General features: G+C 41.1%; 4 protein-coding genes across 4 annotated transcripts in view; 3 read left to right on the forward strand and 1 right to left on the reverse strand.

Annotated features, from left to right (window-relative positions):
- The window catches only part of TRMT61A (tRNA methyltransferase 61A), a 77,058-nt gene extending 70,480 nt beyond the window's left edge, over positions 1-6,578 (forward strand). The window contains exon 7 of the mRNA XM_042866773.1: positions 391-6,578. Coding sequence (XP_042722707.1) covers positions 391-430 — 40 coding nt within the window. The 3' untranslated portion in view covers positions 431-6,578. The remainder of the gene's footprint in view (positions 1-390) is intronic.
- On the reverse strand, positions 3,876-8,663 carry BAG5 (BAG cochaperone 5). Its single transcript, XM_042866732.1, has 2 exons — positions 8,593-8,663; positions 3,876-8,334 (listed from the first exon to the last, which is right to left on the reverse strand). Exon 2 carries the CDS (start codon positions 8,304-8,306, stop codon positions 6,954-6,956), a length of 1,353 nt encoding a protein of 450 aa, XP_042722666.1. The 5' UTR covers positions 8,307-8,334; positions 8,593-8,663; the 3' UTR covers positions 3,876-6,953.
- Positions 8,664-8,765: 102 nt separating this feature from the next.
- Positions 8,766-17,010, forward strand: LOC122177557 (cytochrome c oxidase assembly factor 8). The gene is made up of 5 exons (XM_042867092.1): positions 8,766-8,882; positions 8,974-9,171; positions 10,789-10,852; positions 12,891-12,981; positions 15,370-17,010. The coding sequence occupies exons 1-5, from the start codon at positions 8,766-8,768 to the stop codon at positions 15,476-15,478; spliced, it is 579 nt and encodes a 192-aa protein (XP_042723026.1). The 3' UTR covers positions 15,479-17,010.
- KLC1 (kinesin light chain 1) overlaps positions 10,790-18,027 on the forward strand; it is a 60,901-nt gene continuing 53,663 nt past the window's right edge. The window contains exon 1 of the mRNA XM_042866936.1: positions 10,790-10,852. The gene's annotated coding sequence lies outside the window, so the exon portion shown is untranslated. The remainder of the gene's footprint in view (positions 10,853-18,027) is intronic.

Below are 18,027 nucleotides of genomic sequence, written 5' to 3' on the forward strand. Positions count from 1 at the left end.
TCTCATAGTCACGAATTGGGTTAGACTGTCCCTGGAGAGGCTTTTAATCTAGCTTGGACACTACCGGACTTGCCAAAATTAACTCATGCTTCCAGACAAGTGAAATGATCAGTGATAGCTTCTGATCTAAAAATCCATCAGTACACCTCTATGTTGTTTAATCAAACAGTAGTGCTACTTCTGATGTAAACAAACTTAGCAGAGGCTAGAAATATTTATTCACCTTTTCTGCAGGTCACTCAGAGTTATGGTTTGCTAGAATATCTGAATGCCAAAGTTGGCAGGGCATAAAAGCAATGGCATAAAGAAAATACCAAAAAAACATAGTCAGTTTTTTCTATAATTGCACTGCTATGGATGTGCTACTCTTTTTTTTTTTTTTTTTTTCAGACTTCATTTGAAACAATGCATGAACCAATGTACCTGCTGAAAGACACTGACTTTGTGTTGGAAGAGTTTAACTAGATACACTGAAAACTGATAACCTCCTGACAAACTGAAAAGGACTATTTCAGATTTGCTTTGGATTGACAGAGTAGAGATTTTCAATAGAGCTGGGCCTGTCTGGGTGAATCTGCTCCTTAGTCAAACAAAACAGAAGCTGAAAGGCAATTCAACCACAGCCTATAAACAAATTCCAGAATACACACCAGGGGAGAAGAGAAGCTTCTCATGAATATGTTTATACTCAAAATTAGAAGGTTACTTAATCCCCATGGCATGATGCTTTGGAGCAACTCTTTACTACAAGACTGAGGAAACACCATTTTCAGATGAGGCTCGATTAGCTGCAAGGCCTGTCTATGGTTGTAAGAGAGCAAATGATGGGCTGCATGGGCCTGTCAGTGGGCCCCCTTCAAAACACTGCCTTACTTGTCATGGTGGGAACCCTTGGATGCTGAGTGTTCTGGAAAACTCAATTTCCACTAGGTTTCTGAAAGTGACCCGAGGCTGCTCATTAAGATCAATGCAAGGCTGAGCTTTTCAAACCTCCTTTCCCACTGGTATTAACATGAGGCACCTGGAAGGAAAGAAATAGACTATGGGTGATCGATGATGACTGGCTACAGATTGGTCTGAATAAAACAATTTTATGAAGACTTGTCATTAGAAAAAGATCAATATAAAAATAACAGTAGTGATATCTTACTCAGACTTGCTACCAGTCATTATACTATCCCTTCCAATTAGGAGTTTATTGCAGGAGACGCTCCATCTCGTACACTGTCTTCTGCCACTTACACTGACTCCAAGTGCATGCTAAGGGTTGCCATTGCCAGAAATTTCACAGGGAGTGACAGTGATGATGGCATCTGTAGGGATGGGTGGCACCATCTTACCCAAGGCTAAGGCCCATCAGCGAGTGGTTGGACTGTACCCTGGAGGAGCATTTAGGGTGACTGTGGAAAACAAGGATGAGCTGCAGGGTGTAGGCTAGGTCTAATTGCAACAAGGTGAAAGGGAACAGGATGGGATTTTATTCTGCTTTCTTTTCTTATGTCATAAAACTAAAAGATGTTGGGCAAACCACTGCCTGACAACTTCATTAAAATTTTGTTTTGTTTTCCTTCAGTATTTTGTCTCTCTCTGCCCCCTTTTTACAATTTAACTTGGCTTATAAACATCTTGGTTATCATGCTCACAGTCTTGTTTTTGGGTATTCAGAAGCTGATACAGTTTGGGAACTAAAGAAAACAGGATCACGAAGGACGCTGAACTGCATCAGTGTGTTTCTCTCTGGTAAGATGCTTCTGGTTACCTTCCTGAAATACAGGTTTCACAAGGAACTCCTCTGGCGCAGAAGTTTGTCTGGCAAAACTAATTGATGTGAAATGGTCCAATTATGAAACACGCTGCACTTTTCCACTTCTAATGGGGAACTCTGCGATGATTTATGTCCTGTAGGAAGAGTTTACAGACTTGCAATGCGTCTTCCTTATTTTTGCACTGATAAGCAATATGACTTGTTTGTGCTTGGCAGTCCCCAGGACCAAATGCTGGCAAATAGAAAGGGTAAGAATTGTTCAACCAAGAGTTCATCTGCCCTAGCTTCTTCAGCTAATGACCAGCCTACATGTGCATGCCTACTAATAAAACTGAAAGGATTGTGTTCATTATCATTTCATGTAGCAAAACAGAATGGCATCCACACCAAACAACTGGTACATACCCCACCACAGCTCAGACTGACCTAAAACAAAACGCCTGGCATTTTCAGGGACCATCCTCCTCAGAACCACCTTTCTCAATGAAAGTTCACAAGTGATAGGAGAGCAGGCAGAGAGCTCACTCACAGAACTAGCTCTGAGCGTCTGATGTGCCTAGCAGGTTCCTCTAGCAGGAAGATTTTCCAGGATCCTAATGCTTAAATGTCTCCTGCTGGCAGCCAGCTTGAGCCCCCAGGCCTTCTATTCATGAGCTCAGTAATAAAGCACTTTTACTACTTCAGGTTCATAGCTAAGCATTTTCCAAAGCAGAGGGTACACCCATATGGAAATTAAATACTGAGAAGTCAGAGTTTTTCCAGCTAAAACATTTCAGGTGCTTAAATTTGCCTGTCCCAAACATAAAAAATTCCCAGCAAGGCAAATGCTCTCACGAGTAAACAGCTGATCAAGACAAACAGGTCAGCAGCTAGCCCAGTGACTCTGAGGGCCACTGCCCACTGCTTTACTGGACTTTGAACAGCATTTCCTACGGCATATTGTTAAAAGAGAAAGCAAGATAGAGTGATCTTGTCACATACAGGAAAGTTCTGTTTATAAACCTTATTCTTACCTCATGTTTTCTGCACGTGAACTTCACAGATTTGGTACAGTACATCTACACGGCCACTTGATGTTTTTTATTGCATGAATTGTTACTGTGCAACATGAAAAAGCATCTGAAAGCAACTGATTTGTTTTCCATACGATTCATTTGCATTGCCTTCATCATAATCCATTACTAAGGCAGCAGAGTAGGAGTTGATAGTGCCATCTTCTCTCTTTCCCCTGCAGAGATTTAACTATGTAAAAGATTGATCTAATGGCTACAGAAAAAATTTATTCCCTAAGCCCTCGCCCTGTGATCCACCCATTCATTTTGTGGTAGCTCTGACTCATGTTAGGCTATTCTACAATCCAGTTTGTCTCATTGAAGCCACTATATTCTTTCTTCCTCATTTTTGCTTTTTTTTTTTTCCCCCCTCCTGTTTTATTGCATTAAATCAGCTCACAGGAGTTGGCCATGCAGCAGAATCAGCACACACAGCCAGCAGCTCTCTGAGCAGAAATATCAGTACTGATTTCCAGCAGCAGTGAGCTGATAACTTAGCTCACCGCATCTCAGGAACATACTGAGCTATCAGATCATGTGAACATGCCTCATCTATACTGTTTAGAATCTAATTAGCTTAACTCCTACTGGAGGTTCTTTTGGACATGAAGAGACTTCATACGGTTGTTTTTGCATGCTCGCCTCTTAAGAAAGCACCCCTCAACAGAAAGGTGGCAACACCTGTAACTATTGCAAGCATTTTTACAGTGAGCATTGAAGCAAAGCCCAGGAGCGTGCAGCTGTCACTGAAGGAGTAACACAAGCACCAGCCGATGTAATTACTGTAATGCAAGGCTGGATGCGAACTAAAAACAAACACCAGATTTAGCAATTAGAGGTAGGGGTGGTTTCCACACAGAGAACTTTATTTTCCTAAATACAGCAGTGAAAAAACAAACTTTTAGAAGAAGAAAAAAGAAAAAAAAAAAAAAGAGAGAGAGGATTTTATGTCTATATGTTTAATCACTTTTTCTAAGACAAAAATCATTTACATTCTGATAACTCACATTCGTAAATAAATAAAGGCAGCAGGGCATAACATTCAAATGAGTACCCTGTAAAATTAGCAATGTATTTTTATTAATCAGGAATATAACACTGCAATACTTAACCTTGAATTTGTATATACACAAATGCCACACCTTACACAGCAGTAAATCAGGACATACACCATAGGAGCATGTACAATAATTTACGTTAACAAAAGCCTCCTCCAAACTGGTAACAGAGCAAAAACCCTCTGAGAGGTGAGTAACAAAAATAAAGACTGACATAACCAAACAAAACCAATTCAAAGGGAAATACAATTAACAAGTAGAAATTATGAAGTATCATTACCTCCCCAAAATATCCAGCAACCTGTTTAGCTCTAAGGTAGGTTACAAAGAACACAGAAAAGTTACTTTACTTCGATAGAACACTAAAATGCAAGCTTTTAGAACTTGGTCCATTTGCATTTTGCTAATTATTTAGCCTGCCATATTGCGAAGTTGTGTGTTCCTCAATGTTTGGATACAGAAAGGAATCATTACATTCTTCAGAACAAAAGCAAGACTTTGAGAAATCTCTGCTTTTTCCTTTTCTTTTTTGGTTAAGCATATTTAGTTTTCATTCATGCAAAAATTGAACTGATCCCATTCCAGATGAGGATTTTACCATAAAATTTAAATAATCAATTGATTAGATAACAGAACAATGGGAAACAGCTTAATCCACACGGTATTGTGCTACCAAATCCTAGTCAGTTAATGAAAATGGCACTAACCTTACACATTTGCCTCACTAGAGATGCAGGCTTGACTTTTTAATTCAGAGAAGCTGAAAGACAAGCAGAGTTAAAATAGATCTGAAAACTATACTTACTCATTTTTTGCCTAAGTTCAAACACTTATAAAGCTACACATGGCCTCCAAAGAACACCACCATTAAATTGTTAAACAACCTACAAGAAACCACTGCAGACCTGACAGCAATACAAAAGAAAAATGCATACTATTACCACACTACTACATTCTTACATTTCCTAAAAATTTAAGCATAAACCAGAGATTGAAGTTCAAACACAGAGAAATCTTGAAATGAGTAAAATAATTCAGGTGTCAAACATCACTATTCCGTGTCAGCCATAAAATCTATGAATACAGATTGGAATTTCACCCAGAAGAAATGGTTTTATTTATTTATGTATGTATTTTTAGGTAAGGGCAGATACATTGAACCAGGTTGTATCTCTGAAGAGCCAGGGAGAACCCTGCAGCAAATGTTCTGTCGTCGCCAAACTGTACCTTAGGTACTTAACTGGAAAAACAGATTGGTTTTGGCAAGTAAAATGCAGAGAAATCACATGCACGCTCACAAAACAAGATATACTCACACTCTGAAGTTACACAGGCTTTCAGCAGCATCTGAAAGCATGTTGCAGAGGAAGAGTACTCTCTCCTCCTTGTCCCCGATCTCCGTATTTACTTTAAAATAAATAAGTTCATTTTTAAATAGAATATATTTTTCCAAACTTTGATGCTTGTTGTCAGGACGGCATACAGCAGTTCTCACCTACTGTATTACATTAACTTGAGATACAGTGGAATTATATATGCATAATAAATCCAGTTTGCATCAAGCTGCCAGTAAACAGTTTCTGTATCCACACATAATGGTGCATGTTTGTGGTGTCCTAAAGGCACTTGACTCTCATAGACAGCTCTGTCTTATTTAATAGGTTAAAAATATATCTAAAAATACTTTAACATCCGAAATGGTCTTTACTCCTTAAAGAGGTGCAAAACATCACCTATGGAACATTGATTCATTAATTCAACATGAAAGAGCGAAGTGCAAAGTTTCTGTAATTAAATATATCTCTCTCTGTATTCATTCATTTTAATGCCATGCTCAAAAAAAAAAAAAAAAAAAAGCTAAAAACCATGCTATAGTAGAAATGTGATAGGTGCTAGCAGCCACAAATGAAAGGTAGTGCATAAAGTAGTAGTTGAGCTTTTACTTACAAAGCTTATTTATAATTAAGCAGTGAGTTACAAGGAGAGACAAATGGCAAAAGTCTTTTCCAAGACGTGCCTAAAGCCACACCTGACCAGTATGAAAGATCTATATATGTATATATATCACACAAACGTACATCATTAGGGATGCCTTTATATCTAGCTATCTAGTTTTACAAAAATAATTCCAAAATGCTCATCTGCTTTAGCATAACTTCTGTTTTCATCCAATAGGAAAAGTCAAAACCAGACAGAACAGCAGAATTTTAAAAAGACACCTAAGTAGCATTAATAAAGTTCATTGCAGTTTTCAGGTGCTAATGGATGGCAGTGTGAAATCCTCAAAACCCAACTCATCTGGCCAGTACATATCTACAGATTGTCCTCTTCAAGTTTCAGCTTTTTAAAGCAAACATTATCAGAGTTTCTACCAGCAGCAGAACTGTTCTTGCAAATCATAGGTCACAGATACCATTAAAAAAGTGGCTTTGCCTATGTGAATTAGAAGCTGGCATTATACTTCTGCTAAGTAGGAAATCTAGAGATCTAAACAACCAGAAAGTGCGATGGATGGAATAAAACAAGTACAACCCAAAAGGCAGCAGGTTTGCTTTTTTTTTTTTGCATTTAATACTTTTCATCAAAACAGCACATTAAGAGCATCCAGACTGCTATGAAGTTACTGGGAGGAGCCTCATGCTTAAACACTAATTTTCATGTCCAGCTTTCTTGAAATAGTTCTGCCAGTACTGCACCACAAGGAATTTTCTGCATTTTGAAATATCTGCATTCTCTGAACATTACAACAGGTTATTAAAAACAACAACAACAACAATCAGCCAACCAAAAAAAAACAGATTAAAAAAAAGAAGCAATTCAGTCAACTCTTAAGCTGCTCCTTCAGAGAATCACATTCCATTGCTTATAGCATTGACCAGAATTGCTGATGGTGTACTGACAGTTGCCATGGCAAGTGGGTGACTGCGTGGGACAGCACGCATATAGCCAAGGTAACTTTATGCAACCTCCATGATTTAAGCAAGCATAGAACACCTTATGTGCTGCCAATGTAACTATAATCCTACATGACGTGCCGCAGGAAAAAAAAATGTTATTTTATGTCAGGCCATGGCTCCTTCAGTACTCCCATTCATCTGTTTTCATGTCCAGGTAGTAAAGGATATTCTGTGCAAGCTTTACTGCTTGCTTTCTGGCAGCCTTACATCGCTCATCACCTTGTGGGTCAACAGCATCAAGTGCAAGAAGTTGTTTTGTAAGGAGTTCTTCCAATCGCATGTAATTTTTATCTGTTCTATTTCCATCAAAAGAAATCACCTCCTGCTGAATTTGAGACAAGTTTCCAAGAACAGTCCAAACTGCTTTATGAGACTGATGTTCTGCAGCAGTCTGCTCTGCGTACATCTGCCTTTTCCCAAGTGCTTCCTTTAAATCGATGTATGTTATGAGAGTTTGTACTTCTATCACAGCTCTTCTCCTGGCTTCTCTAATACAAGGATTTTTTCCCGGACTCACTTCATCTAACTGAGCAATTAATCCCTGCAGTTCTGCTTTGGATCCCAGATACAAATCAGAAGCGTTCTCTGCTTTCAAAAGTAAAGAATTAACTTCCTTCATTTTCTTGCGGATTTCTTCTATTTTTAGAATGGACTGATTTTGTGCCAAATCGTAAGCGTGAGTAGAATCCGCTTCTTCATCTAAGTCCAGGTATTTCTGCAATTTATTGATCTCTTCCACGACCTCCTTCCTGTAATTCCTTATTTCCGTGCGACCGCAGACATCCAAAGCATCCAAATCAGCGACGAGGCCTGTGAGCACGCAGCCTAAATGCCTGCAGGTATCATTACTGCTCACTCCCATCAGAAGCGCAATAAGAGTTCCTCTCGCTTTGTTCACCTCACACATCACAGAGTTAATCTTGGAGACAGAAGGATGCGCATCATTAGAGAGCGGCAGGGAGAGCTGTCTCTTGGCGCAGCTCTCTATGATCTCCTGCACGGCACACACTTTGGTCAGGGTGCGATACCTCGCTTTGCGCAAAGAAACCTTCCCTCCGGTTTTCACCTGGGTGAGCCTCAGCACGATATCCTGGATGCCTTCTTCAAACTCCTCGTTTACGCAGTTGCCTCCTTGGTAGAAAGGCGTGATCTCGCGCTCCACCAGCGCCTGTGCCTCCTTGAAGATGGCCTCGATCTCCAGCCGGCGCGGGTGGTTTGCGTTCTGCTCCAGCTCCTTCAGCAGCCGCTCCGTCTCCTGGGCAGCTCGCTTTCGGGCCTGCTGGATGTCCCCTTTGCCCTCGGTGTCCACGGAATCTATCTCGAACAGCTGCTTGGTGAGGGACCTCTCCAGCTTCTTGTAGTCCCGGTCCGTGGACAACCCGCTGAAGACGGCCACTTGCTGTTCGATCTCTTTGACTTCTTTCTGTATTTCGTGCAACCGTTTAATGGAAGGGTGTTGGTTCCCCATATCCATGCTCTTCTCTCATCCGGCTTCAGACGAACTGCAAGGAGGGCAAAGAGAACACGGCGGTTAATCGGGTGCCGCGCCATCTCCCAGCGCCGCTGTTTACAACTTTCCCCCGGCGCTGCGGCCGCACCGACAGCCCTGTCCCGTCCGCGGGCTCGCACCGCTCCTTCAGCCCGGGGCTGAACCCGCTGCAGGCGCAGCGCTCCCCCCACCCCGCCCCCGGCCGCCCCTTCCCACCGCTCCGGCGGTGAAGGCGACGCGGCCCCGCAGGCCCCCCCGATCCCCGGCTCACCCGGCAGCCGCCCCCGGGCTGAGGCACGGCGGCCAGGCGCGGCGCTGCGCCACGGCCGAGCGGTAACGAAGGGCGCGGAGCCCGGAGCGCGGCCCCGCCCCGCAGCACCGCCCTCGGCTGCGGGGCCGCCCTGCCCGCGCGACATCGCCGTAAAGCGCGGCCGGCGGCGGGGGATGGCGGCTGGCGGCGCCGTGCGGGTGTTGAGCGCGGGCGGCTGCCGCTACGGCCGCTTCTCCTCTTCCTTCTCCTCCGGCGGGGGGGGAGCGGGCGGTGAGTGCGCGTCGCGGTGCGTTTTAAAGCCGTGCGCGGCTCCGGGATGCTCGTGAAGTCTCGGCGTTGCCCGGGAACGGCGCTAACGCCGGTCATCCCGCGTGTTTCCAGGGGCCGCGCTTCCGTCCCCCTGCCGGCTCCCGCAGGGACTGGATCGGGCCCCCCGACAAGCGCTCCAATCTCCGCCCCGTCATCTTTTACGTGCCGCCCCGCGAATCCCGGCTGGAACGGCGGCTGCGGGAGCTGCGGGAGGAAACTCAGGCGTGGAACCAGCGCTTCTGGGCCCGGCAGAACACCGCCTTCCAGCGGGTGAGTCCGGCGCCGCTGGGGGGCGGCCTCGGGCCGGGCTGGGCGGGATGGCGGCGTTTAAGGGTCCCTTCTAACTCCAGTGACTCCGTGACAGGTCCTGTTGCGCTGGCAGTTGCAGCTTGTATCGAGGCTGAAGGCAAGGACGCATTCAGTTGTGTTCTGCTTTCTTTTGTGATTGCACCGAAAGGTCTGGAGCACCTCTCCAATAAGGGAAGGCTGAAGGAATTGGGCTTGTTTAGCTAGGAGAAGAGAAGGCGCTGGGGAGACCTCATTGCAGCCTTCCAGTGCTTGAAGGGAACATATAAACAGGAACGGGAGTGACTTCTTACACACAGTGATAGGACAAGGGGGAGATGGCTTTAGGCTAAAAGAGGGGCAGTTTAGGTTACATGTTTAAAAAAAATATATATCTTTATTCAGAGGGCAGTGAGGTGCTGGCACTGCTACTCGGAGAAGCTGTGGGTGCCCTGTTTCTGGAGGTGTTCAAGGCTGAGTTGAGTGGGACCCTGGGCAACCTGGTCTGCTGGGGGGCAGCCAGCCATAGCAGGGGTGTTGGAGCTCGCTGACCTTCCACGCTAAACTATTCTATGATGCTATAAGTTAGGAAGAATAGGAGTGATTCAGTAATTCATTATTTCTGAGCTTTGATCACCATATCCTCCCTGACCTTGTGAAGATTTTGGCAAAAATAAAACTTTTTAAAAAAACTTTGTAGAACTGCTTTTTGAGTTTGAGAAAATGGTGAAAAGATAATTATTGTGTATACATCCAAATAATGACAGCTTTTAAGGCTGCATGTTTTTCTGAACACAGAAATTCTCAGTTACATACTTTGTTTTATCTTCACTGTTTGTTTTTGTAAGATTTGGATGTAGAAAAACCAAGTTAGTGGTACTCCACACATGAGTTGTGTGTGTTTCAGTAGGACACGTGTATGAATCGATTGATGCTTGCAGCTAGCAGGTTCATTGAATCATCAAATGGCTGAGGCTGGAAGTGACCTTAAAACTTACCTAGTTCTAGACCCCTGATGTAGGCCCACCAGCTCAGGCTGCCCAGGGCTCCATCCAAGCTGGCCTTAGGCACTTCCAGGGATGGGGCACCCACAGCCCTCTGGGCATTAGTGCCAGGGTCTCACTACTGTCTGAGTAGAGAATTTCTTTCTAACATCCAACCTAAATCTTCCATCTTTCAGTTCATAGTCATTCCCCCTTGTCTTATCACTATCAAACTATGCAAAAAAAGTCTGTCGCCTACCCAGTTATAAGCTCCCTTCAAGTACTGGAAAGCTGTGGTAAGGTCTTCCTGGAGTCTTCTCCAGGCTAAACAAGCCCAACTCCTGTAGTCTTTCTTCATAGGAGAGGTGATCCAGCCCTTTGATCGTCTTCAAGGCCATCCTCTGGACCAAGTCCTAAAGGATCTAAGCAACAGAGCTTTATCAGTTTAACACAAAGTCACTGTGCTTGGGAAAATGTTCTGTTGATGTTTCCAAATTTAATGAGTGTTGTTTGTTATTTCAGAGGGTATTAGGCACTGGGCCGTTACATGATTTAAAAATAAAGGCTTACTTCAAGGACCGAATGCCTCAAATTCTAATGTGGAAAAAAAATCTTTTAGGAAAAAGAAGAATTTATCTACTCAAGACTGAAAGCCAAGGGTCTGGAAACGAGAGATGAAACAGGTTAGTGAGATCTTTGTACAGTTCAGGATACATTATGAATTCTGTTAGACTTCAGATTTTGCTAGTTATGTGCTGTGTGTTCTATGCCAAGTAATTGTTCAGAGCATGCATATGGAAAGTGAGATCTTCTGTTTCAGTGTTTGTCCCCTAATTCCTCCTTGCCCAGCTGGAGGTAACGTGCTGAAATCCTCTTCAAGTAATTTAACCGTTCTGCAGCCTGAGGAGGAAGAGGCTTTCTTCTCTCACATTTCTTAACCCAGTGAGCTAGCTGAGCTGAACGTACTAGAGCACTTGCCTTCAGTGGATATTGTGGGTGGGCAGAAAAATGCATGCTCTTTCTTCAGGTCCACATTAAATTAATACAGTATTTTCTGTGAGAGAGAGTAAGACAACCTCTGAAGAATAATAATGCTTTGGGTTGGAAGGGACCTCAAAGATCACTTCATTCCAGCCCCATTACTGCAGGCAGGGTTGCCAACCAATAATTCAGATGCTGGATCAGGTTGCCTGTGGCCCCATCCACCCTGGCCTTTATCAGCTCCAGGGACAGGGCATCCACAGCTTCTCGGGGCAAAGAGGCAACAGCTGTTCTCTGACCATCTTTGTCTGAGGACAGTTGCTGTAAAATACTTGCCTGAATAATTTATTATGTGAAATAGAAATAAGGATGCTTTCGTAATGTAGAGAATTGGCCATTGTAGTACAAAGCTGAACATTTTGTTTATAGAATAATGATGCGTTTGACTTCAGGAAAGCATCTGTACTGATGTTCTATATATCTGTACTGATGTTCTATATATCTCAGACCTTTATGTTCCTCTTCTGTTTACATCCTAGTGATCGGTGTGTGATTGCAAAACAAATTAAATTCTGTTGTTAAGAAAAACTACTGCTTTGTGTGTTTTTTTGGTTGTTTTTTTTTAAATCTGAGAAGTAGAAGAGAAAATAAGTTTCTACATCCCTTACGTTGACTGCACGTATTGGGTTGGCCCTGCGTTGTTCTCACACAGAGCTGTATATAGATAAGAGTAATAACTGCATGCATGTACAGTTGCAATAAAAGTTATTTCTTATACAAAAGATTAATAGTGCTGTCAGCAGAACTGATTGAAGATTATGACTAAAGCTGTTACGATTTTATCGCATGGTATGTTAGGATATTGTAATACTGATAAATAGCACACAGTTCTATGATCAATCTTGGGTGCTTTAATATGTGTTTTTGGAACAATAGCAAGTTGGATCTCACAGTCTCTTCTCCCTCGTGTCCATATTCTCTGGGAAATTCTAATTTGACCCTTGTTTTAGAATTGCTGTTGATGCTAAAAAGCTTTTGTAGGAAATAACAAAGTTGAGAATATTTGCTGGCTGTCAGGTGCTACTTGTATGCGGTAGAAAAAGATCTTCCTTTCACGTTCTGGGGAGAGAATACGTGTCTCCTTAGCTTCCACATTGAGCAATATGTTCAAATCTGTGCGTTCTCTCTTGTGCTTCTGTACAAAAAGAGTTGCCTACTAAATTAATATATCTGACATACGAAAGAGCACGTGTACTGAGATAAGTCACTTGAAACTTAGTAGCAGCAGTAGAAAAAAATGTATTTTTTGACAGTGTTTTGTCAGTGATGAATTGTGTTCTGCCTGTACTTACAGACCTCCGTTTATGGAGGAAACTCAAGTTCCTAAGTGCTCTTACTGGCAGTGTTTAGACTTCAGCCCTGTGACAAATTAATGTTACTCAAGAAGTAGATGACTTTTTTGGGGGAGCTCATTGGCTTCCTAAGTAAGCTGAGACTTTTATAAACAAACATCACTTTCATGAGTAAGAAGGGTTTAAGAATTACTGTGCTGGTTCCAAGGTGCACTGTGTTTTTAATCTGCTGTGCTCCATTGATAAGTTTTTAATAGGTAAATGTATGTGTTCAAGGTTATACAAGAAGCCTGTGAGAGCAAGCAGTCAGACCTAGCTCCACAATATGAGCCTGGTGTTTTAGTCTGAAGATCTGTCTTCACATTGTCATGCCAAAACTTATTTTCAGGCCAGAAAGTGACATTGAATGCAGAGGAAATGGCTGACTTTTACAAGGACTTCCTACGTAAAAATTTTAGGAAGCATTTGCATTATAACAGGTATGTAGAATGTATTTATGTTGACATCATAGTTTAGCCAAAAGGTGTAGAGGATTGGATCTAACTTTGTTTTTTACCATAACTTTTTAAAACAAGCACCTGAAAGTCTTATTTTGGAAAATGATTTATAAAGTGCTGCTGTTGGTGCTTGACGTGAATTTGCATTAGCATTTGACTTTGCTGTTTATTGTTGATTTTTGTGGTGAAAGAAGTCTGGTGTTAAGGGACAAGATCAATTTTATTTCTCCTGTGGCATTGGACCTTTTGTTCCTGCCAATTGAAAGTGATAAATGTGTGAGTAAAAAGATGGCAACTTTAGAGTAACAGATTCTACTCGACTAAATTGAGTAAGGACTAGTAAACGTGATTTGCCTCAAAGGAAAATCATTTAGTAAGTGTATTATTATTATTTTTGTTATTATTTTGCAAATATGCACTCAAGATAAAGCTGAGTACCTTTGAGATTTATTTGTGTGTGGCAAAGCCTTTTTGAAATGACCCTCTGTGCTCATCCTGAATGGAACTTCTGCTGCAGTTGGGTGCGCCCACATCCACTCACCTTTTCATGTCTACTGTGTTGTTGTTGTCACTGTTTGTACACGACTTGGTAAACTGGACTGGGATTCTGAAACAACTAGAGAATGACTTGCAAATACACATCACCAATCTGCAAATAGCTTAGTGGAGAGAAGGAAATAGGAAGCAGGCAGAGGATGTTACTCAACCCAATTAAAGTAGTGCTGTCCACTGCATGTGAAACCAAAATGTCATTTCTTCTCTGTATTGGAATGAAAGACTATTGGGCTCTAAGGTCACAAGTGTTCTCAGATTCCTGATGATGTAACATGAGTTAGAATTCTACTGTCACTGTAATTGATCTATGAAAAAATGCAGTTTAGGGTTCTTAGTATGTATTGTGCATGTACAATAGAATTGTTCTTACAGTAAAGTAATAGCATTTAAAACAAATGAATGTGTTTTGCCTGGGAGTGGAGGAAGCAAAACCAAAGAGTTCAGGCTGTTTCTGAAGGTGGTGATCCTTGTTGCTGCTTTGTTACAACACGCTGAATGACTGATGCCAAGTGGAATTGCACAGCCTTGAGAACAGTGGAGCTTATAGGCATTCTTTTTTTTTCTTTTCTTTTCTTTTTTTTTTTTTTTTTTTTTTTTTTTTTTGTAAGGGTCACACTTCTGTAAGGGTCACACTTCAAAAGATCAATTTATGTTCTGCAGTGTTGTTGGCTGGCCTGAAAACTGGCTGCTGAAGTGTTAAAGCTTCTAAAATTTAGGTAGAACAAAGACAATGGCTGTGCATAGACAACGACAATATATGGTTCGGGGTACCTAGAGTGGAGATGGTCTTTAAAAAAAAAAAAAAAAAAGAATGGGAAATGAGATGTGAAAGGGGAAAAGAAACAGTTGCAGTGTTAGCATGATATTTTGATTTAACATGACATTTCAGAGGGTAGCTCAGTGCTTCTTGTCAGCATGATTTTCACTGCTGTCCTTACTGAGAGGTTAATGTCTCAGGTCTGTGCTAATCTGTACATGCAAGATTTCTAAAAGGTATGACAGAAGACCTAAATTCAAGGTGTAATGTAATGTTCTCTGCTGTTTCTACAATAAGAGTACCGTATTGCAGCTTGTGTGAAATTTTGCAAAATAGGGGAGGGATCCGTGGTGGAAAAATGAAGGTAATCATTAAATTACTTCAGTTGGTAGAAGGAGCAAGAATTTGAAGCAAATGCCCAAAGATTAAAAAGTGATATATTTACAATATTTAGAAGTCACGTATACCAAAAAGCAAACTTTGGTAATATTAAAGGCACAGTCTTTAAAAGGTGAGGCATTATGAAAGTGTTTCCTGTATTGGATTGCATAATTAAACTTTGAAGTATGATTTTACTTCCTCTTCCTTACCCCTCCCCCCCAAAACAAACAAACAAACAAACAAAGAAGGTGACCAGTTATGCCCATTCCAACACATGCATCTTCACATCTGCACAGATACTACACATAGCACAGCACTGGTGGGAAATCCTTAAAAATGGCTTGATTCTGAAGGAAAGCTGGTCATCATAAGATTAAATCTTACCTGATTTGAAATGCAATTGGTTATGAAGTTACGTATTAAACTTCTTTGCAGTTGAGCTCTGAGTAATTGTAGCCATATATTCCACATGCAATCTGTTCATTATGTGACTATCTACATCTGACATTTTCTTAAGCTATTTAGTCAGATGAGGAAAGTGTTGTCACAAAGAATGGAAAGTGCAAGTCATCACAAAGTTGTCATTTGTCAGTGCCAATGGATGTCTTAATATATTTATGTTCCTTTTTCTCTTCTTGTTCTGTGTGCTGGTTATCTTCCTGGCTTTGGAATCCAAGAGATTGGTATAAACGTAACTTTACTATCACATTCCTCATGGGCCAAGTAGCACTGGTGAAAGCCCTGAGGTGGCTTCGTCGGAGAACAACAAATGCTGGAAATCAGTGATCACAGCTCCATGAAGAATGTAATGCTACCTAGGCTGCCAAGGTGTGCTATTAACTTGCCAATAGTGATGTTCAGAATCTGAATGTCCAGTGTAATGATTGCTTAGGTCTTGTTTGTTAGACTTTGTGTAAATAAAAGTTGCCTTTAGCCTTAATTCACAACCACTGTTTTATTATAAACCACCTTTTATTCCACGTATATCAAAATGTTGCCCAATGAAAACACAACTAGAAAACTCTTGAAAGCTTTTTTCTTTTACATTAACTGAAACAGGTCACACCTGGTTGTTGGTTTTTTTTGTTTTGTTTTTAAAGCCACAGAGGCCTCATAAAACAAATCCCAGTGTGCCATGAACTTAGGTCACAGAATGTTATCACAGACTTCATCTGTGTATAAAGACTAAATGCCTCACTTTGCAGCAGCTGTCTGGGGCAGAAGTAGTAGTATAACATAAATCATACTTGTTCCTTCAGTCATAAGTGTATATGCACAGTTGACTTAGAATAATCCTTTTTTTTTAATACAACTGTTTTCCATTTTTATTGAAAGCTTAAGATACGGTTTCATATAATTTACTAAAGCAGTAGAGCCTGCTGTAATCTTGTTTTCTTTGTAAGAAATGTGCCCCTTGGACAGCGGTTCCTCTAACCTGTGATTGTTGGAGATTTTATCTGCTATAAAAAAGATGCATTGCCAGAAACGTAATCTTTGTAAAGAAGGAAAGTGATGCTTGGCTGTATGAGAAGAACGTCATATTCTCACCCATTTCTTCACTCAAAAGAACTTGCTTGAGGGGGATTTTCTGGCTTCAAGGTATGCAATGTCAATTGGTAGGAAGCTGATCCAAGTGAAGTCTTAAAATGTTATGCTGTGTGTCTGTAATTTAAAGAAAGTTCCTTAACTCTGAATGTTCTCTATGTCTATACAGTGCAATGTAGTGATTGTTTTAATACTTACTAAGAGGATTCTATTATTGAAGCACATCTTCTCCAGAGCCCTGCTGTAGGGAATGCTTTTGTTTTGGAAATGTGAACTCAATAGCCATTGACCTGTTTTTCATATCTAAACATGACATAATTTATTCATGAGGTTTTTCAGTGTGAGTGAAAAGAGATTTGTTGGCGTTAATGAACTAATGATTCCTTTGGAAAATGAAATATTAATGACACTGTAATGGATTGTGCTGCTTCATACAAAGATGATGATATCATTGGGATTAAAATGCTCACTGAATTGTGGTTCTAATAACTGTGTTAATAGCAAATGATGCTGTCATTAATAGTGTTTGCTGAGGTGAAAATCAGTAGTAGGAGAACACTGTGAAAGCTATTTACTACATAGTACTGTAAAAGATAAATGTTTATTAAGAAGTTAGAAAATGATGTGTTTCTTAATGAAAATAAGTTCTTGAAATAGACTTCTTCTGGTGTGTAATGTAGTTCTTCAGGGCTGTACATTAAACTGTATGTTACAACAAGTATGCTTTGATTACAATGTGAATATGCACTTCAATAAATAATTTTAACTTAAAATGTGGAAGAATTATTGGAGAACATATGGTATCATTGCTGAAGAGCAGTGATCAGATCCCTGGTGTACTGGTAGCTGATAGTCCTATATTGTGACATCCTGCATGTGAGGTCCCTAAGGTATTTTCACACATGCTTAAGTGGGTTGGGGTCAATCAAAAGAACCATTTTCGTCTGAGCTGCTCAGTTCTCTTAATGCAGACATTGCCTGCCTGCTGATCCAGCTCAGGAAGTTGACTCACAGCTACTAAAACTAATCCAAGGAGGAAAGTGTTGGATGTCCGTTGAATTTGTGTTGTCTCATTGTGCAGATGTAAGAATTTTACTAGTGGCAGAAGGGAGATGTGGAAATTTAGATGAAGGGTTTGGATTGCTTCTCAGTCAACTCACAGTGGCTGTGAAATTACTTCCAAACTTTATTCTCTTTTATTGACCTACTCCTTAGTATTGCCTGTGGAAATGCAGCGGGGAGCATCTTCAGTAGTAGAACCACAGCTATAAAACTGTTTTCTGAATCTGTATTCTTATGTTGGGCACCCAAAGATAATGTAATTAGCGTAAATGGATTTTGCTCTGAGCTGCTTGTAGGTGAGGTTCATGCCTTTATGGGATTGACATCATTAAGGTTGTGTGTGGGATGCCAGACCCGTTCATCTAAAGCGTGTTGATGAAGTGAGGCATTTATCTGGTAGGTAAGTGGTGAGTTTTGATTTAGAGTATGTAATAAAACACTGTGAAAAGATGTTGTTAAAAATAATCCATCTGAAACTTTGAATCTCGTTACCAAAGCCACCCGCATTTACTAAGATAATTACATTTTCTGAAATGCTAAAGGCCATATCATTTTTTTTACCAGTGTTGCATTAATTTTAATATTTTTGCTTGACACTGAGCAGTTGCAGCAACGCCAGCTGCTTTCAGATAGTATTGATCATAAATCCTTTATACATCAAAGCAAGAAAGAGGAGCTCCCTTAGACTACTGAAAATAAATCTTTTCTGTGTCTAAAGGTCTGCTACA

Source organism: Lagopus leucura, unplaced genomic scaffold, assembly GCF_019238085.1.
Source record: "Lagopus leucura isolate 7727_CA_CO unplaced genomic scaffold, USGS_WTPT01 Super-Scaffold_1, whole genome shotgun sequence".
NCBI lineage: Eukaryota > Metazoa > Chordata > Aves > Galliformes > Phasianidae > Lagopus > Lagopus leucura.